The sequence below is a fragment of the Botrytis deweyae genome (assembly GCF_014898535.1).
Source record: "Botrytis deweyae strain B1 chromosome Unknown BDEW_014, whole genome shotgun sequence".
NCBI lineage: Eukaryota > Fungi > Ascomycota > Leotiomycetes > Helotiales > Sclerotiniaceae > Botrytis > Botrytis deweyae.
In genome coordinates, this window is record NW_024066221.1 from 229,319 (window position 1) to 250,907 (window position 21,589).

Here is a 21,589-nt window from a genome sequence, read left to right on the forward strand (position 1 = left end):
TATTTGGTTTAGCTTAGCACGTGATAGATCGCTTGACATCGACTTGGCAATGTAACACAATGAAGGGGAAAATAAGAAGATGTTGATCTCCTCGGAAAAAATTCAAGTAAATGGGGATAAAATGACCAGAAGGATTCAGAGGCATGATAAATCATGCGAATATGAATGATTATACAATCAGAATTATGAAAATTCTCTCTAGATCGCTTGATATACCTATCATCAGCAATCATTCAAACATTGCCGGCATAACCGGGATCCTTACATAGATTAAACTCCGAACGACGGATTCATGTCGGGATACCGTAAAAACTCGACAAACTGAGATACTACTTAACCGCATTTAGTCTAGTATAAACGTCTTACCCTACAAATTAAATAAATTTGTAAACAAGAAATATTTTTTTGAAGAACTTTAATAAATTATTATTAAATTAACAATCAATATTTTGCTTTCAAATTAAAGATCTTATTAGTAATTAATAATAGAAAAAAATCAAAATCAATTTTTTTTCTAATTTCTAATTTCAAAAAATAATTTACATATTTTAAGTATATAAATGTTACGGAATTCACTGTATAATATAACCTTATAAGCACTAATCCTGGTACTCCTTTAGAATACTTATTCTCATGATTATTAATACTATTTCATTCATTTCATTTATATGCTTTATATACCTAATTAGGCGAGTACCTTATTCAATCAGGGTATTAAAACAGATATAATTATTAGAATTATATCTTAAGTTAATTTAGTTTATTATTATTCTATATATTTATTTCTAGATCAAAATAACCATTAAATATAGTTATTATCTTTATAATAATTATAAACCCAATTAATACTTATACTATACTCTTATTATATATATATATCTTTTAATCATTTTAATTTATATATATTTTCTTTTATACCTCTTTATAACTTTATTATATTAAAATCCAATTCCTCAGAAATTACTTAATTCGTTATTTGTGGATATTAATCAAAATGGTTTTTAAATTTATAATGCTTTTGTATATCAAAAAGTATTTAAAAGAATATTAAATTATCTAATTCCAAATCTATTCTGATTATTTCAATTAATTCTAAAGAATTTTCGAAAAATAAAAAAACTTTTTATTAATTAATCTATATTTATAATAAAAACTAGTTTATTAAAAATCTATCTAAACTTATTATAATTATTGATTTTATAAGAAAATATAATTTGAATAATCAAGTAAAGTATTTCTCTAATCTTAATATTTATGAATAATCTCAATAGAAGGATTTAAAAGGAAATATTAAAATGATTTTATTATTATCTTTTAAAAAACTAATACTTAAGTTTGTAAGGTTTAAAACAATTATTTTTCAAGATATCTTAATTAAGTATTTTATATTTCAAAAAAAATATTAATATTAGAGAGATAAGTATAATATTATGTATAAATCATATCAGGATGTTTATGAATAGATTATGGAAAATAATGGATATATTTTATTTTATAAAATTTATTTTTAAAAACAATAATATTAAAGTTTTATTATTTAAAATAATTATTTAGAAGCTATAGGATAAATTTGTATCTATTATAACAATTGCAAAATCTGTTATTATTTAAGAATATCAAAATATTCTTTAGTAAGTAATTGTAGATCAAATCAATCTAATTAAGTGGTATAATGAATGGATTAGAATTTATATAATTATAAAATTATATTATATTAAAATAGAAGATAACTTAGTAATTATCAATTTTCTGTAAACTGTGGGAGTATGTATGCTTTTTATTTGGGTGAGTATTATATTTATTCAAATCAAAATCAATAATCAATTCGGAATTCCTAATTACTTTCTAAAACAATTCGGGAATATCTTTGGTGATTTAGTTTATTAGAATTTTTTAACTTTTAAAGGCAAGAGTATTATTTTCAATTATCAATTCTAAACCTAAGTAAAATCCTAATAATTTATAAAAAAAGCAAAATAATATTTGGAAAAGAGATTTTAAAAGGGTAAATGGTCGATATAAATATTCTTGTAGATTAAAATCTAATTAAAAGAATAAAAAGGTAGGTGGGAGTTATTATTCTAAGATATATTAAATAATAGAATTTGCATTTATTAAGAAATATAATTCTCAAAATCTGATTTTATTAATAGAAAAGGAATGTAATGATATATAAAAAAGGATTAAGGATAATTAATAGTTGAATATATATAAAGTATAGAAATAGAAAGGATAGATTAATTCAAAAAGTAGTAATTTTTAATTTTATAATTTATAAAATTCTAAATCAAGAATAATTACCTGTCTTATTCAAGATTCTATTAATTATAGAATTTATATCACTATTTCTAATTCATTTTATTAACTTTTTAATAATATTATACTTTTTAATAATAATATAATACATTTTATTAATAATATTAATCTTTTTAATAAATATAAATATATACCTTTATTAACATTAAATTACATTAAAATAGGAATATTAAAAATATAGATTATTAAATAAGATATTTACATAATCAAGAATATTCTTCAAAAACCTTAAAGCTCAAAAGGTAATCTAATCCTCTTTAATATTACATATATTCCTGGATTTTATATTAATATTATTTCAAAAATAAAACTTTTAGATATTAAAATATAATTTTTAAAAATAGATTTTATATTACAAAAAAATAATTTTAAAAACAATTATATTATCACTCATTATACTTATAAAGATAATCTCTTATTCCTAGAATATAAACTACTTTCCTTCTATTTAATTAATCTGAATATAATATTTATAAATCCAAATCTTCTGATATATTCTATACTCAATTCCAATATCAAAAGATTATTTCACCAATCAAAAAATTCACCTAAACCTCAAAAGGATTTTATACAATTCTGATATAAATAATCAAAATATTTAAATAAAAAAGTTCTCAAACATTTCGTTTTTTTAGTAAGGAATATAAAGATTAAAGAATTCTTTAAAATTGAATATATTAATTATTTATATATATATATAAAACAAATGATATTATAAGCTTTTAATAAATTCTGATTATTATATCCCTTTTACAAAATATAATGGGATTTATTTGATTTTCTATATATATATATAGGAGTATTTTAGTTTTTAATTATCAAAAATATATTTAATAGAAAGATTTTTAGTTTTCTATTATATCAAAAGATTCATTTTGAAATATTCAATATAATCTAGAACTTCCTCACTTAAATATTCAGAAAGTATAATCTCTTAATAATCTATATCAAGTAGAATAACGATACTTTAATTATTAATATTATAGGAAATATTGTATTCGAAAATTGGATTAAAATTGAAGATATAGAACTTAAATTATCCCCATTAAATATATATAAATCAAATGGTAAATCAGAATAAACAGAATAAAAGATAATTACTAAATAAATCAAAATACAAATCTTTATAAATATACCTAATCTTTTATAAATTAAAATAATATAAATTGCTATTTATCTATATAATATTAATCCTCTCAAAACTCAATCATTTAAATCTCTAAATGAAATACTAGATATTTAATTCCAAAAATATCTACAATTATCTATTCTAATGATTATAAATCACTTAATTATTGATTTTTATTTAAATTGAAATAGAATATATCGATATAGATATAGGGTATACCCTCTGAATAAAGAAAGAGAATTAGGTATAAATAAAAGAATTTATAAAACTAACCCTAGAGCAAATATTAAATATTTTGTTGAATATATATTAGATTCCCTAATCTATTATATCTGAATATCCAAGCTTAAGCAAATTATTATTATTTGAAATATTACTTTCTTTAAAAAAAGGATATACAAAATGAATTAATCAAATAAAATTATTGATATATATATAAATTAAAAACTATAGCAATTTGTACTAACTTTTGATATTCAATAAATAATCAATATCGATAATATAATTATCGATTAAGAGAATAATATAATGACTTTTTTATATATTACTATTGATTTTATTAATATTACTATATATACTTCAGATATACCTCAATACAAATAGAACTCGGGAATATCTCTAAAAAATAAAAGTTTATATAGAAATATTGAAAATAATAATATACATAAGATTTTATATTCTAAAGAGATTCTAAAGATAGAAAACCGAATTCAAGAATAAATAACTATTATTAATTAATCACAGGAATTTATAAATTCTACTCCAATACCAAGCAACTATAATAATTAACCTGAAAATATGGAATATAAATATACTAATAGTATTACCCAAATTATATACAGAAAGTATAAGAGTAATTCAAATATTTATTTTATTAATATTATAAATATCTATATTATAGAGAAAATAATATTATTAAAAAGATTATTTTCTTTAATATATATAATTAATTAATTTAAGAAAAATGAAATTCTACTTTTTTTTAATTGAGAATCCAAAAGATAAAGAATTATAAAAATCGAAATCCCTTACCCAACTCTTAATCCATTTAAATATCAATCCTTTACTTTTGATAATACAATTTCTAATATTAATATATTTATAAATTATTATTATTAAATCCAATAATAAAAAAGATTGTAAAATAATTCTTCTATAAGTGATTATATATTTATAAATACTTTTATTATAAACTTATTATTAGAAAATAATTTCTATATTAAAGATTTCTATTTAATATTTTGGCCTAATTACTCAAATATGGATATATAGGGGAATATCTATTTATTTGTTATTATATATAATATAATCGTTTTTATTATATAAATAAAACTAAACCCTTTTAATATATTTGAGAAAGGAATTCTAAAAAAGCTATTCAATTTGTATTTATTAGGGTTATTCAAATCATTTCAATACTATTATTAATTCAAGAATTACTTTTTAAGAAAATGATTTAAATACAAATATAAGATTGAGATTAATAATCTAAAAGATTATAAAATATAATATAAAATCAATGTATAAAATGTATTAATTATCCTAATATTATTATAATAGATATTTATATATAAATATAATGAATAGAGATTTTTAATACAATATCAAACTAGATTAGTTATTTATAATAATTTTCAAATAAAAAATATAATTAAGTTAATTTATATTATAACATTCGCTAGAAGATTATTTAGAATTATAATAATACTGATAATAAAATATAATTTAAAAATAAAATAATTTGATATTATTAATATATTTGTTAATACTTATAAGAATCCATTAGATATACCTATAGTTTACTATTTACTAAATAGATTTAAGAAATTAAATAAATATATAATTCTTGATTATATATTATATAATCTCTAAGATTCCCTTATATTATAATTTAAAGATTTTAGTAAAATACTTAAAAATCTAGATCTAAATTAATATAAAAAGGAACCCTATCTTTTCACAAATTCAAATTAGATTATTTTGATATTATTCTTTGTAAACAATATATAAATTATATATTACTATAAGAATATATTAATAGCTAATAATATTATCTTTAATATCAAAACTGCCTATAAATTAAAAGATTTAGATAATATAGAATAATTTTTGAGTATCTAGATTATTTGTAATTAAAAAATAAAAAAACTCTAATTAGCATATAATATTTATATTAAGAAGATTATAAAAAAGTTTAATTTTAATAATAATAATGTATATACACCTTTATCAATAATAAAATTCATAAAATACAATGGAATCGCAACTATCATATTTATATAAATTTATTAAGAGAAGATAGAATTAATACTATATACTATAATCACAATTAAAGCAGATATTATATTTATAGTTTTGTAATTTAGTTACTTTCTAACTAACCCATTTTTGGATTATATAAAAGTAATTGATTATTATATATAGTATTTCTAGAATATAAAATACTACTCAATTAAATATAATCAAAAATAGATTCCATAGCTTTTATTCTTTTTAGATATTTCATTTACTAATAATAAGAAATTACAAAGATTATTTTAAGGTTTTATAATCTTATTATTTAATAAATCAATAATATAAAAAGCTTTAAAATAAGATATAATTATTATATCTATTATCAAAACTAAATTACTTAATATTGAATATATGTTAAAAGAAATATTAGTTATATTATAATTCCTTAAAGAAATCAATTTTATAATTAAATAATTAGTTATGATTTTTTGTGATAACTAGTAAATAATTAGATTAATAATAAAAGAAAATAAAAGGATTATTATTAAACTAAAACATATCAATATATAGAATATATGACTATATTAGAAATATTCAAAGAAAAATTTCCATTTTACATATTTGCTTATAGTAGAAATAATAATAAATAGATTAATTAAAAACTTATTATAATAAAAATTTAATTACTTTATATTCCTTTTAAATCTATAAAATATAAGCATTAGAATTAATAAAATCAAATAGAAACTTTTCCTTTTAATATATATTTCCTTTTAGTATATTTAAAATTGAAATTTATTAAATTAATCTATTTTCTTTTATTAATTAACTTATTATTAAAATTAATTATATTATTTTTATTAATAGTATTATATTCATCATTAAAATTATTATTATTATTAATATCAAATATTATCTTATTTTTACTTTTTGAAGTAGAACGAGCGGATTGTAATTAAGTCTTTAAACTTATTATAAAAATATATACTTCGACTTTTATATATTTAATTGTAGAGAATTTGAGGATGGGAAAAGAATCTTTATTTTTTAATTAAAAAGAAAGGTAATAATTTTGATGAGAGGGGTGGATGGATGGATAATCGCAATGATTGAATAGGGGGAGAAGATATAACTTGTGTTGGTAATAAGAAAGAATTAAGATTAATAAACTTACTATTTTTTTTAATTATTATTAATATAATTATTATTACAATACAAACCGATTTCTAATTTAAAATAATTCTTTAAAAAATACATTAATAGATTATAATAATATAAAAAGATTAAAATATATTTTTTTAAAAAGTACTATAAATTCAGAATTACAAAATTTTAATAATCAAATAGCTAAAGATTTTAAATATATCAGAAAAGATATATAAATATATATAATATACTTTTAGCATTAAAGAAAAAAAGCATTTCTTTATTTGAAATATTTATTATACTTTTTATAATAATTAAAAAAAAAAAAAAATATTTTGTATAGGGAATAGAGTTTTATATATTTTTATTTCTAAGATTATATTTAAAATCTTTTCATTTATATTTATTATAAGCTTTATAAATAGATATCCGGGATTTATTTAATCTAGATATGAAAATGGATTTATTTGAGAAGAAAAAGATTTTCAATAAGGAATTCTTATTATTAAAAGGAAGATTAAAAAAATGATTTTTATTCATATTATCGATAAAAAAATTATCATATTCTGCAGGAATAATTATTATATAATATTTATTTATTTCAATCCAGCAATCATAAATAGCTTCAACTTTTTTCAAAAAGTTATTATCAGAATTTTGTTAAAATTCATTAAAAAAAGGCTTTATTTGTAAAGTCTTTCTATTAAAAAACAATTAAATCTTAGTAGGAGGTAATAACTAAGTAAAAATATATTAAATACTAAATCTATCAAATCGAATATTACTTTTTGATATATTATATAGGAAGGTAATTGTATATTAATCAGAAATATTAATAAAATCAAGGGATTTTCTAATAAAAAAAGGTATATTTAAAGAATGTATTGAATTATTAAATATAAAGATTAAGAAAAGGGAATTATCTCCCTTTTATAATCATTTTGATTTATTATATCTTCTAAAATCTATTGATTTCTATTTAATTCTATTACTGTTATAAAAGTATTGTATATACAAATCGATCAAATAAATTGATACAAATATTTAGCTAATAATAATTAATATAATTCAGATCTTCTAATATATATTAATCCAAAAGATTAATTCCTTCATTTCAATATCATTACTTTCTCACAGATTGTCCAGATTAATAATACAATTTACTCTTTTCTTTTGTAGAAAACTTTATATATTTATATATCTTATATTTTTTTATTTAATAAATAAGTTTATCTAGTAAATAAATTTACAGCAACCATCCAAATAAAACACTCACCGATATTTACATTATTTATTTTCTAAGAATTTTTTGTTTATTTATTATATAGATTACTTAATATAACCATCAAAACACCTAGCGATCTGAAAGGTATATTACAGAATTTACTATATAATATAATCTTATAAATACTAATCCCAATATTCCTTTAAAATACTCACTTCCATAATTATTAATACTATTTTATTTATTTTATTTGTATACTCTATATACCTAATTAAATAAGTACCTCACCCGATCAAAATATATAAAGCAGATATAATCATTAAAATTATACCTCAAATCAATCTAGTTTATTATTACTCTACATACCTATTCCTAGATCAAAGTGACCATTAGATATAGCTATTACCTCCGTAATAATAAATAATTAGAAAAAGTAAAAAAAATATCGGATTTCAATAAGTCCGGCTAGAGAGATCGATAATATGCTAAACTAAATATAGTTAAGTAGGATCTCAGTTTATCGAGTTTTTACAGTATGATCTTTGCGCTTCTCCCGCTCCCTGAATGTTGTCAATGATTGGATAGCTGAGAGTCGTTGGTCAGCCCTATGATGTTAAGTGACTTAGGTTGCATCTACGTCAGGAACAAAAGTGGTTCCTCAAAAACATCTGATGCTACACTCGTATGGAAATTTTCAATAAGGTGGTCTTCAACATCATGTTTTCGTTTGTGATTCCAAATTCGATACGCATCTTTCGTTCTATTTCACTCCATTGATATGAAATTCCAGCTCACACTTACAATTTCAGTCTTCTCCATCTCAAAAAGCTTGAGATTATCGGTCAATTGCCTACTCACTAAGGTTACAGTATCCCTCATTACAGGCTGATGCTACACTTACGCACGGTAGCCTTAACACTTCAATTCCTAAATGGTGAAAATGACGGTGGGTATGTGCGTCGATTTGGTTTAGCTCGTCACCCATATATAGATTAGTTTGAGGCTACTGTTAAGTCCGAAATCCTATAAGAACTCGAATCAAGCTTTTGGTTTTATGCAACTACCTAGCTAGTGGTGCCTCGACGAGTCTCGCCCACCATGCATTCTATACATTCTTGCATTAAATCCTCTTCGAGACTGTTGCAAACTTATGAAAAGGTAGAAGTGCTTCGAAGACACATACTTCCACTGGCGTTTTCAAGAATGCAAAACCATGCATCATTGCTGGAATGATCGACTACTTCTAGTCAAATATTAATACATTCTCCCAGCACCCATTCTGGAACTTGCACTAAAACTTCAAACTTAGGTCGAATTACACATACAGTCTGCAGAGACTTTCAATGCTATTGTATAGAACTGTTATATGGTGTTTGTAAAGGATATTTGCTCTTCTCCGAGCATTCGCAGTCATCCAGGAACTATTTGAAATGTGAAAAATAATGATCAAAGAGTCATTTTGGAGATTCAGCTGAAACTCACTCCCGTATTTCAACGTATACGAAGTCAAGTTAAATTTTAGCTGATGGCTAAAATTTCTTTTGCCAAATGATTACAATCAAACCATAATTACATTGATTTGATGCGCAATTGTTTGTTCTTGGTGGATGAATGCGATGCTTCTCAAAGTCAAAGAGACAACCCATTTCTTCCCGAAGGCTCTGGGCTATTTTTGACCTCTGGTCACACCTCTGGTCACACCTCTGGTCAACAATTCAAGTATTCAGAATCGAAACCATTCAGATATGCGTCAAAATATTTCCATACGTCATTCTGTGACGACAAAGCCTTGATTGGTGAGAACAGTAGCTTTGGTCTGGGTCAAATTTGGTCTAGAGGGAGGAAGTCTTAACCGGCTAGCTTAGGTTGATAGAAGACATTCGATATCAGGAGGATTTTGCTTGTTAATCACATTAATACCAATATTTTGTATTATAGTGTATATAGTATCAATGTTCAAGATATCAAACCTCAACAATCACAATTGGATCTCAAGTGGGATACTGCAATTATGAATCCAATATACATAATGTTGACAACATTTACAGAGTTTTCTGTCTTGTTCGCTCAAAGATTCACACATTCACACATTCAGTATATTCTTCTACTTGTATCTTTCTCTCTCCCAGATTCTTATATAAAGCCTCCTTCTTCCCGACTTCCTCCTCTTCTTCATGCAACAGATACCAGACATCGAACGAACTCTATACCAATATTTCCAGATACAGACTAACAAATAAACAAGACACCGACTATCAGTTGCCATGTCTTCCAGAGACATTTACGACAAAGCAACAGTCTATAATCCTGTGGACACTCGCACCAAACCTCCTCAAAGTAGCAATACTTCCAGCAAGCTTTCTTCCTCTCACTCCAAAGTTCCTTCCTCCAATCGACCATCTTCTTCCGCTGTCCCAAAAGCATACACCACACTCGAAAGAGACAATAAATCGACAAATAAAGGTTTGTCTCAACAGCACACTTTACTTCAAAGAGATGGACAGGCTTCTTCTTCCCGTGGACACACTTCAGGTTCTCATAATCATACTCAGCTCAACAGAGACCAACAATCATCACCAAGCTCAAGACAGCCAAGCATGATGCGCGCAGCAACAACTGCTCCTCCAGATGCGAAGAGCATGTTTAAGTCTCAGCATGATATTAATATGGCCTCTCAACAAGTCAGATACCAGGAGATGAATTATGAAGAGAAGAAGAAACAGGACGAATGGGTCCGCAACTTCATTGTCTATGCCGGACCATGCCCTGCTGGGTTCAGCTGGGAGCGAGTCAAACAAGGATATGTCTGTAATGGCGGGAATCATTTGTGCACCGATGACCTTCTTGCTGAAGGTAAAGGCGGCTTTTACATGGGAACTCTCGATGCTGGATGGTGGGGCCCGATCTATGACGCAGGCAATCGTTTACGACTAGATTATGCAAAGACTATAGTCCAAGAGTACGCCAAGAAACACGGATTGGACCCAACAGTCGCTCCCGTAATCCCGCCACCTAATATACCAGCGAGTCATGAAGTTCACCCAGGAATTGCAAAAGCACTAGCAGGTCAGGGACGCATGCCAAATATTTCCTCAGTTGAAAGTGTTCTTTATAGTTTCGAGCGGGTAGGTGACGTTGAGAGACTTATGGCAATGGTAAACAACGCTTGGCCCTCTTATCATGTTTCTGGAACATCAAGTCACCATACGTCAAATGGCCATCACTCATCCAGTGGCCATCACTCATCCAGTGGCCATCACTCATCCAGTGGCCATCTCTCATCCAGTGGCCATCTCTCAACCAGTGGCCGTCACACATCCAGCGGATATCACTCATCCGGAGTAACACCTCAGCTCAGCACCCTCTATGGACCAGGAGGTCTACCAAATCGACTTGCAATGAGCACGAGCAATGGTTCTCTATCCCAAGGAGGTCAACTCCCACTCGGATATCTACCAGCTGCTTATCGCAATGATCCATATGGACAGGGACCACTAGGCCGCCGCAGATATTAAGTCTGAGAAAGTAGAGGAACGACTTTGTGTACTACGCTATACTACGTTCTGGGGGATACTAGATGAAACCGGCGACGACGACGATGATGGTAATAATGCGTGACTTTGGATAAAGATATAGATATTAGATAGTGCAATGCGAGACGTTATATTAAGACAGTGGAGAATTTGAATATGCATGTGAAATAATACAACTGAGAATTCTCTTAAAGAAAAATAACACTCATTTCCCAGCTTCCATCGCATTCACATAGCACTACTTATTATTCACTTCTAATTCCAACACCTTGAACGGAACTCCCTTCCCAGATCCTTAAAGACTGCCCGCGTGATCGCGGCAGTATCTCCATTTTCCAATCATCTTCAAAGTATCGATGTCAACGCTGGCAATTTGATTACAGTCGCGTGCATCAGTTAACCTGATGATTCAGATTTAGGGGGCTCTTTATAATCGAGCGGGGGGAGGGGAGGGGGGGGAGTGTGATAACTTTAGTATTTGAGTGAAAAGTAAATGTGAGAATGTGAGAATGTGAGAATGTGAGAATGTGAGAATGTGAGAATGTGAGAATGTGAGAATGTGAGAATGTGAGAATGTGATTTGACTTTGGTGTATGAAACAAATAGCATATATACCTGCGGTTTTGAATTGTCTTATGGAGACGAGTTAATGACGAAGGGGGGCAAGAGCGAAGACAAGAAGGACAATGTAATGGCATTCTATTCCGAGTACAAAAACAATCAATCATTCCACCAGATTCGATGAGCAAGCCAGATCAATTGAAATTGTTTAGAGAAGGTCCTTTGATCTTCAGAAGACAAAGTATCAAGATTTGAAAAGAGAGCTCAAGCGCGCTGTGCGTAGCGCTTCGTGCAGAAGTGTTACCTGTGGCTGTTAATCACACACAAGTACTTACATCAAATCACAGCTCCAAGTATGTCTAAAAAATGCAATAAGATCCGACGACATAAAGGTTGGGATCCGTGTAATCCGCGAAAGCTTAGTTGCCTTCGAGAAAGCGGCCTACAAACATGTGATGGTTGTGCAAAAGTTCAGGCTCAATGGGTATAAAGCTGTTCAGGCAATTGCCGATTTTTCAACAGCAAAATGTGACGCACTATGCCACTTCAAGAGTCCCAACAGCTGAGCCCTGTAGCGATATATTCTATACGAGTAATATCAGGGCCTCAAGGTTGGCAATGATAGAAATAAAGCTTATAACCAGACAGTGGTGTGGAAATCCTGGTTGATGCGAAATATCCGCCAACGACTTCGAAAACGTTTCTCAGCCCTATCATGATCAAGAAGACCATGAAACTACCAACACGAGAACACCTCTGGAACTATAGATGATAAAGGATTTGAAAATTGTGTTGGCTGCAAACAAATCCACTTTGATCCGCCAGAATACAGCAATACTCCATGTTTTAGTTGAACTCACATGGTCATTCGGAAGATTAGGTTGATTTGACACTAGACGTTACAATATCCCATCGACGGTAGCCAGTGAGTACAGCTTTAGTGGGCAAGAAATCGATGCACTTATTCAACTGCGAAGCTGTGATCTAGACCTCACGCCCCTTGAGAATGACTCAAGTTGTCTGCACATTGTTGACGAAGATGCTTCTGATAATCATACTAGAGTGATTGGGGATGCAAAAGATCACTTTATCCGCCAGTTGTCGAGAACGGGTGTAGATCGGTATGAGCATGGTAGAAAGTAGCCCCTCGATTTATTCACGGCAATAGTGATCTCGGGATACGCTTTTGGGCAAGTCTGCTTCTTACATTAGCTTTTCGATCTACAATACCCCGCCTGCTGTCTGACGCGATCTCTGGTGGATACTACACACCTCAGCTTGATCACTGACTCAGGAAAACTTGATATCGAAATGTACGGCGAGTCCCGACTATCGATTTGATCAAGTACATCTTCATGAATCAAGGATTTGATCACCCATCAGATTTTTCCTCCTGGTCTCCTGCCATATGCGTGCCATGTATATCTATGATAAGATCTTCAAGCACATGTATGCATGTGTTGCCAGAAGAGGCAAACCGCCTAATCCCAAACAAGCAGCTTTAACAACATCCGCGCTTGGGATTGGGACTTATGTACCTGCCCAATCTGCCGCAATTTCATGCCAACCACTATTACTGGTAGATCCAGGAAGTCTACTGCCGGAGTGTGTTACCAAACTTTGGAAGAACAAGAACATTGTTTCTGCTCATGATAATTATGAACACAACGAGTACCGGAGTTCCTAGTACGATTTATAAGCATTTCTTGATGATGGTGGAAATGATCAAAACGAGACCTGGCTGTGGACATGAGGAATATCAAGGTGATACTGGATAACAGGGACCTTTAATGCTATACTGTAAGCAGGATCTTAGACAACAGAGAAAGGAAGTCAAAGTGCATGCCATCTACCCTCACATTGAAACTCCGAAATCGTACTGGTTATATCGAATCTTGCGTGCTCCTTCCTATGTCGTCGTTCTTGTCGCCTATCTATTTGGGTCTCAGGTCCTGAACATGGAATTTGGGTATGAAAAATTTGGTTGAGAATTCGCTTTTTCGACTTCGTAAATCAAGTAAATACCATAAAACAATCTTCGCCTTGGGGCTGATAATCGTGATAATCGGCGGATGGTCAGCGGAGGGTCAACGGAGATTGACATTTATCTCCGTTCAAATAAGGTTACCTCAATTTGATAGGTTGAAAATCATTTAGTCGTTCTTGATTCTCATCACGTGAAACCCCGCTGTCGTCCGCCTGCCACTCAATCAGTCAGCCAATTATTCTGTTCTCTATTTTCCGTTTTGTATCTCCCCTTTGAAGATTGCCTGGCATATCAGTGATACATCATTAGTGACAGGCTAATGCTCAAGTATTATGGCCGATCTTGTACCCGCAACTGCTTCAGAATTGCCAGACACTGTATCACAATCTTCCCCCCCCAAAGACGATGCAGAGGATAATTCACGGGAAAAGAAGGTTGTACCCAAAGCAAGTCGGCAAAGATTCAAGCCACAATTGTCATGCACCTTTTGTAGAACTCGAAAGTATGCGAATAAAATCTGATCTACTCCTTATTGACCTTACTCTGACCCAACCAGATTAAAATGCGACCGCAATTCCCCTTGCAATAATTGCTCCAAGAGAGAATTATCTTCATCATGCACATATATCCACAATTCACGTGCGAAGATATCTCATGCCCAGAGGACCAGAGAGAAACCAAAAGATGTTCAAGACCGAATCCAACATCTAGAGGAGCTAGTCGTGACTTTGATGAATCAAGCCAAAGATACAACAGTGCCGTCGAAACCAACCATCTCACCTGGCTTTCGGAGCTCTACCGTTAAGCCCCGAGAACTTTCATGGCCAGATGATGCTACGATATCTGAAAGTGCGGATTCCATCGGACGTATATCTGTCGAAGATGAGGTGCAGAATTATGTTGGCGGGGCCCATTGGGCGGCAATACTCGAGAATGTATGTATCCTTCTTCGTATAAGTCCATAAGTATCTGACAGTTCCGTAGATAGCCGGCTTGAAAGACTCATTGGGATCTGAGGAATGGCCACAGGGTACAGCTAGTGGAAATAATACTTATGAAGGGCCTAAGCTACTTCTTGGAGACAATAGAAAGTCCTCGAGGGAATCTATTCTTGCTTGTCTCCCGTCGAAACCTCTTGTCGATAACTTGGTTGATCGCTACTTCACTGCGATTGACGCTTCCTGTAAAATAACATATTCTGTGGAGATGGGATTGAACGCTAACGAGCATATAGTTATCACTCATGTGCCGACTTTCAAAAAGGAGGTGAGAACTTTCCTTAATATAGAAACCGGCTCATTCGTTAACTCTTTTGTAGTACGCCGAGTTTTGGGATAATCCCAACTCAAAATCTATTTCCTGGATTGGATTACTATTTTCCATAATATGCCTCGCCGCGAACTTTGAATTAAGAACAGGAGATTTCCCAATCTCAGCACTATCAGACTCGGCTGTACGGGACACAGAACAGCGGACCAGGTTATATCGTGAGAAAACTGTACAGTGTCTCATAAGTAGTAACTGCACGGAACCAGGACTGTATACTGTCGACACTCTTTTACTGTATTATCTCAGTGAGTATTGCGAAAGCAAGGATACACTATTTGGGTCTTGGATGGTTTTTGGGATGGTTGTCCGCGCAGCAATGAGAATGGGTATGCATCGAGATGCCTCTCATTACCCCAATATATCAGTTTTCCGTGGTGAGATGCAACGTCGACTATGGGGTGCAATATTACTTGTTGATATTCAGACTTCATGTCAAGTTGGACTTCCTCGAATGATAAGCGAAGGGACGTATGATACAAAGCCCCCCAATCACCTCCTAGACGAAGATCTTCATGAAAATATGGTTGCATTACCGCCCATTAGATTGGAGTATGAATCATCACCTATAAGCCACGCACTCTCTAAATATCGCCTTCTTTTGGTATTTGGTAAAATATTTGACGCGTCAAATCTTGTTACTCCTTTTTCTAATGATGAAGTCATGAGACTTGAAAAATTGCTCTTTGACGCTCTTGGAGAGGTCCCGGATTTTTTTCGAGTCAGATCCATCCACGATCTCGAAAGCGGTTCTCTTATGTTCAGAGTAAGGAAGTTCTCAATTGAAATGACTTATCTTAAAGCACGTTGTTTTCTTCATCGTAAATTTCTCTCGGAAGCCGAATCATTGCAGAAGCACTCTTACTCTGTCAAAGCGTGCGTCGATTCTTCAATGCTGATTCTACAATATCAAAATTACATGAACAACGAGACAGCTCAGGGTTCTCCGTTACACGGAATGAAATGGATTACATCTTCTTTAATGACTTACGATTTCCTCTTAGCTGCAACACTTCTTTGTCTCTATCTTGGGCAGTTGATGGCTGCCGAAGAAAAATCTATGGATATCGACCTTCAGGATTTTCCAATCGACTGGACTATAAAAGATATTTCGCACGCTTTATCCAAGTCTTACCAAATATGGGACAATCCCGAGATCGCATCGGAAGATACCATGAAATTTTCGAAGGTAATAAAGGCCATGGTAAACAAAGTTGATCATTGGTCTACCGTAAATAAAACCCAAAGAGAGGTTGCAAAGGAGATGACGAATGAATCTAACCCTAATGCCTTACCCCCTAAGCATCACGACCTTCTTTCCACTTCCATTCCGCACCAAGGCTATCCCCTAAATTATTCTACTCCACACATGTATTCCTTACAATCGAACAACTTCGAGGAGAGTCCAAGTGACTCTACTACACCAAATATCGGTATGATAGGAGACATTTTGAATGATCCGACCGGTCTCGATTGGGTAAGTGATTATTTATTTCTCACCGAATACATACTGATCAATAAACGCAGAGTCTTTGGGATAGCAATTTTCAAGGGAACAGCAATTACATTAATCCAGGGGCTTCATTATATTCATCCGATCCGTACTTTCCTTTTCAGGAAGCTGGATTTGAGTCCAATTTGGACGGCAGTTGATGATCACTAATTAACTCCCAAGATTGGTTGATTACCAATGCATGGCTTGTCCAAAGCTTATTTATAGGTCGCAGCCAGAAAATAGGCTTCCCAAGAAAGCTTAAAGGTTTCCAATGCAACGTGAGCGGGGAATTTTATTATTGGTTGGATGCCTCTGTGTGGCATTCGCTTATTGCATAGTCTGGGCAAGAGAACGAATAATTGAAAGACTGGTAAGTTAAATTCTACCGGTTCCCACACCACCATTCTAAAAAGTTTTTAACAGACTGTACCTCAACGACTTCCGGAGCGATGATGTATGACAAGTGCGATTAGTTGTCACACGAATCGCTAAGTACTGAAGCGGCAGGTAGATGACCGGTTGATTGTTGAAGACTGCTCGAAATAGTCAGGTGGTCTTTCGCGATAGTACCTCTAGAATTAAGAAGGTCTGAACTGCTGATAACGGACTTGATGCAGATCCTCCAGAGCTCATCGTCTCCTTCAAGTGACTGGAGACCTATCAAATGGCTTGTTGTGCAACATTGACGCAATGCGATGTTGGTTATGCCCAAAGTTTTCAGAATTTTCACATGGTACAACTCTATATTTAAGCATATTCATGGGTTCTAGATGTAGTTTCGATTTACATGGTTGAAAACGTGGGGAGAACTAGTCATTTTATCTTGCCTTGCCCCGCATCAAACGCGTGTCCATCGTGATAGGAAAGAAATTGTACCTCATTTTTCCAAAACATACCGAATCTTGCCAATCTATCACCGATCTATGACCGAGAACCAGGTCAAACCTCACTGAAGTGATGCCGTCGTTGTGTGGAAAACATTGCCAAGAAACTGCCAGCCCTCCTTGAATGTGTATCTTGACCTGAATGGTGCTCCACCCCGTATCACCAGCGTCGGATCGGTGAAATGACGATACACGAGGGAGAATCAAGGGAATCTGGATTAGAAGCAGGTGTGCTTGCTAGAGAGATAAAAAGGTATGTGCCCGGATCGTTTTCACAGCTTGATTTGAAGTAGACACAATTTACTCCTCAAAACAATACTTTCAGCTTTCATAGCCAAAATCTCTCAGACATGCATTTCGCCAATCGCCACGCGATTCTGCTGATCACTTTCTTTCTCAAACAGAGCATTCTGGCAGCACCAACTGGAGATCCTCTTCTTGGTTACAACCCTTCGAACGTTGTCATCAATCAAGACACCGACAATGTCGACTATGAACTTGCACCAGGCCAAACAGATCCAGCAACTGTAGGCGCCTCTTTGGAATTCAGCACAATCGCGAACCCTCAACCCATCCGAGGCTCCAAAGGTGGCACTGACCCGGGTCCAAGAACTTCACCATACGATATCCTTAACCCCGATAAACTTGCACCTCCAGGCACCGACCATGGAAGTGTGAGCAATGCACAATGGCCTATGGGGCTCAGCCATGCTAAGCTAGGACTCGACCACGGAGGATGGTCGAGACAGCAAAACGTTGACAATATACCTGTTGCCACGGAGATGGCAGGTGTAGATATGCGTTTGGAAGAGGGCGCTTACCGTGAATTACATTGGCATAAGGCGGCAGAGTGGGCTTACATCTTCAATGGGAGTGTGAGACTTCAAGCTGTTAATGATGAAGGCCAGACTTTTGTCGATGATTTGAGTGCGGGTGATGTTTGGTATTTCCCTCCGTAAGTGATCCAAGCCACCGTGTGTTCTATCTCATGCTATGCTCGCTTGAGGTGGGGTGTTACTTGGCGTGATATTTCAGCTTACAATTTTACTGACGAACACTATCTCAGAGGCGTGCCACACTCTCTGCAAGGATTGAAGGGAGGAGTAGAGTTTCTCTTGGTGTTTGATGACGGAAGCTTCTCTGAAGATAATACCTTCTTGGCTTCAGAAGTCTTTGCACATAACCCAGTATGACAAGCCCCATAGTACCTATGATATCAAGAGCTAACACCATCAAGATTGAAGTCCTTTCCAAGAATTTCCAACTCCCCAAATCTGCCTGGTCCGATATCCCTTCTGGAGAACTCTTCATTTTCCCCGGCACAAAGGCTCCCACCGATATAGCCGAACAGAACATCACCGGGTCGGCTGGTCTCGTGCCTAAAGAATTCTCCTACTCCTACCACCTCTCCAAAGCACCTCTGACGCACGATACTCCCGGTGGAACCATCAAGATACTCGATCCAAAATCCTTTCCTCTCGCAGCTCAATTTTCTGCCGCAGTCGTAACTCTGCACCCTGGAGCTATGCGCGAGATCCACTGGCACACCACGAGCGATGAATGGAACTTTTTCATATCTGGCAGTGCGAGAATCAGTATATATGCAGCCCAGGGGCTAGCAAGAACGTTCGATTATCGTGCGGGTGATTGTGGATATATTCCCAAAGGAATGACGCATTATGTTGAGAATACTGGTAATAATGATGTGATATTCATTGAAGTTTTGCAGGCGGATCATTTCTCGGGTGAGTTCTGTTTGTTGCTTGTTGTTAAGAATTGATGGGATGCTAATGTGTGATAGATATTTCGGTCGGCCAATGGGTTGGTTTGACTCCCAAGCAGATTGTAGCTGATACGCTCAATTTATCCAACGAGACCGTGTCGGCTTTTAAGAAGGAGAAGCAGTATATCGTGACAGGTGATATCCCGGAGTAAATCGGCTCATAGACTTCTCCGTTTAAAACATGTCTTTCGTTTTTCTGTTTCCTTCATTCAGGTCTCCTTTCGCTCACTGTTAATTGCTTTTCATTGAATATACGTCTTCATGTATTATCGTAAAGAGGAGGTATTTTCAGTTCTCCTGCCACTGAAGGCACATGCAACCATTAAGATAGCTTTTCAACAATTCTATGATTTTATCTCTAGCATGTTGAGTGAATACGAAGAAAATATGATTTTTTTGTGAGAAGAGATGTAATTATAGAAAAGTAGATTTTCCAACGGAGATAGTAATGTAACTAACTATACATGACCTTCCTTAGCTGTAAGAAAGATTGTAATACCTGGCTTTTCTTGGCAGTTAGCTATGAGATCATCTGGTTGCCGAGTGGGGGTATGCACTGTGTAAACATGATGGATGAATTTTAGTATCCCTTTACAGTAGTCCGTAAAGAATGAAGAGTGTATACTAATCATGAATTACTTAAGTCTGCAGTGTACAACATGGATCGACCATTGGATTACACGAGTTGTGCTTGTTTAAAGATGCCCCATTTGATGACTGGAATAATAGTGACCATCATTACCTTGATTAGGCACGCTGATATTCTATCAAAGTGGCCCTGTTACCCAGAGCTCTCAAGCAAGCGTTGCGAAACGAAGTGTATTGCAATAGAAAATTGTGTTGAGCAACTTTGTATGTGAGCTTACCATGTAAAAAGTATTGAAATTCAAACCCATATTTTTTCACGACAGCGACCTCCAAAAGAATGATCATCCAGACCTACTTGTCTTCCCAGAATTTCTTCTCCGCATTTTCCTTTTCCTTTTTTTTCTTATCCGCCTCTTCCAAGAGATCTTTAACCTTCTCATCACTCTTCCTGAATTCTGCTTGTTGTTCAAATCGCTCCAGATCAGCGTCCATCTACCTCTTTATATTCTCCTCAACTTCCGTCTTATATTCGCCTCCATCTTATCAATATCCTCCTGTGTCCATTACTCCGCCCGTGCCTTTGCTATTTCCCTTCTCGACTCTTGCTGAGTATTCAATTGTTCCGCCTGAAGATTCGTAATTGTTTCCATTCGCTTTTTGACTCTTAAAGATGTCAATTTTCCGTCTCGAAGCGCGGCATCTTCGTCCTGTACAGTGAGAAGTTGATCTACAATCGCGCCCATAAATTCTTCATACGCAGCATCGCCTTTGAACACTTGGACGGCATAAACTTCGACGACATTCCGTACAAGCTCCACTTCTATTTGTTCGTCTAATTGAAAAGCCATGCCGTATTTCTTTTTGCCTTTCAACTTTGCATCAGACTTATTGCTATTTTCCATCAATTCGAGAATCTGCTGCTGGGAGATCTCAAGAATCTTTCCTTTCTCGAAGATTTCTTCGCCAATCTGCGTATTGGAAATTGGTTTCAACTTGATAGTAAAAGAAATTTGTATCTCCTGAACACTAGGCATTATCAGACCATACCCCATACTATTGCCGATTTTTGCAGAATACTTTTTCGATATCTGCTGCATAGTCACTCATCATGACTATCCGTCTAGGCAGTGTGCGATATCCAGCTGACTCCCTTGGTTGTCCAGGCATGACACCCAGTAGCACAACATCACAAGGCATCATTTAAATATAAGCCTTTATAAATCTCACACTTGGAACGAACACGCTCTAAGCTGAAATCTTGAAACTAAAGGTCTATACCACTGAAAATCAAATATTGAGCCCCATTTTCATCTTCATTAAACTCGTGTGGAATACTGTCCGATCCTTCCCATTTAAGATAACTCATCGTCTTGATCATCGA

At 32.8% G+C, this 21,589-nt stretch overlaps 5 protein-coding genes across 5 annotated transcripts; 4 read left to right on the forward strand and 1 right to left on the reverse strand.

The window, feature by feature from the left end:
* Positions 1-10,315: 10,315 nt before the first annotated feature.
* On the forward strand, positions 10,316-11,566 carry EAE98_006503 (uncharacterized protein; the record flags this gene model as incomplete). Its single annotated transcript, XM_038954126.1, has 1 exon — positions 10,316-11,566. One exon carries the CDS (start codon positions 10,316-10,318, stop codon positions 11,564-11,566), a length of 1,251 nt encoding a protein of 416 aa, XP_038809371.1.
* Positions 11,567-13,592: 2,026 nt separating this feature from the next.
* Positions 13,593-13,832, forward strand: EAE98_006504 (uncharacterized protein; the record flags this gene model as incomplete). The annotated part of the gene is made up of 1 exon (XM_038954127.1): positions 13,593-13,832. The coding sequence occupies one exon, from the start codon at positions 13,593-13,595 to the stop codon at positions 13,830-13,832; it is 240 nt and encodes a 79-aa protein (XP_038809372.1).
* A 632-nt stretch (positions 13,833-14,464) lies between these two features.
* Positions 14,465-17,111, forward strand: EAE98_006505 (uncharacterized protein; the record flags this gene model as incomplete). Its single annotated transcript, XM_038954128.1, has 6 exons — positions 14,465-14,634; positions 14,689-15,067; positions 15,117-15,315; positions 15,367-15,398; positions 15,451-16,935; positions 16,986-17,111. 6 exons carry the CDS (start codon positions 14,465-14,467, stop codon positions 17,109-17,111), a joined length of 2,391 nt encoding a protein of 796 aa, XP_038809373.1.
* Positions 17,112-18,187: 1,076 nt separating this feature from the next.
* EAE98_006506 (uncharacterized protein) lies at positions 18,188-19,979 on the forward strand (the record flags this gene model as incomplete). Its single annotated transcript, XM_038954129.1, has 4 exons — positions 18,188-18,792; positions 18,904-19,024; positions 19,075-19,582; positions 19,639-19,979. 4 exons carry the CDS (start codon positions 18,188-18,190, stop codon positions 19,770-19,772), a joined length of 1,368 nt encoding a protein of 455 aa, XP_038809374.1. The 3' UTR covers positions 19,773-19,979.
* A 580-nt stretch (positions 19,980-20,559) lies between these two features.
* On the reverse strand, positions 20,560-21,260 carry EAE98_006507 (uncharacterized protein; the record flags this gene model as incomplete). The annotated part of the gene is made up of 2 exons (XM_038954130.1): positions 20,560-20,656; positions 20,776-21,260. The coding sequence occupies 2 exons, from the start codon at positions 21,258-21,260 to the stop codon at positions 20,560-20,562; spliced, it is 582 nt and encodes a 193-aa protein (XP_038809375.1).
* Positions 21,261-21,589: the final 329 nt, after the last annotated feature.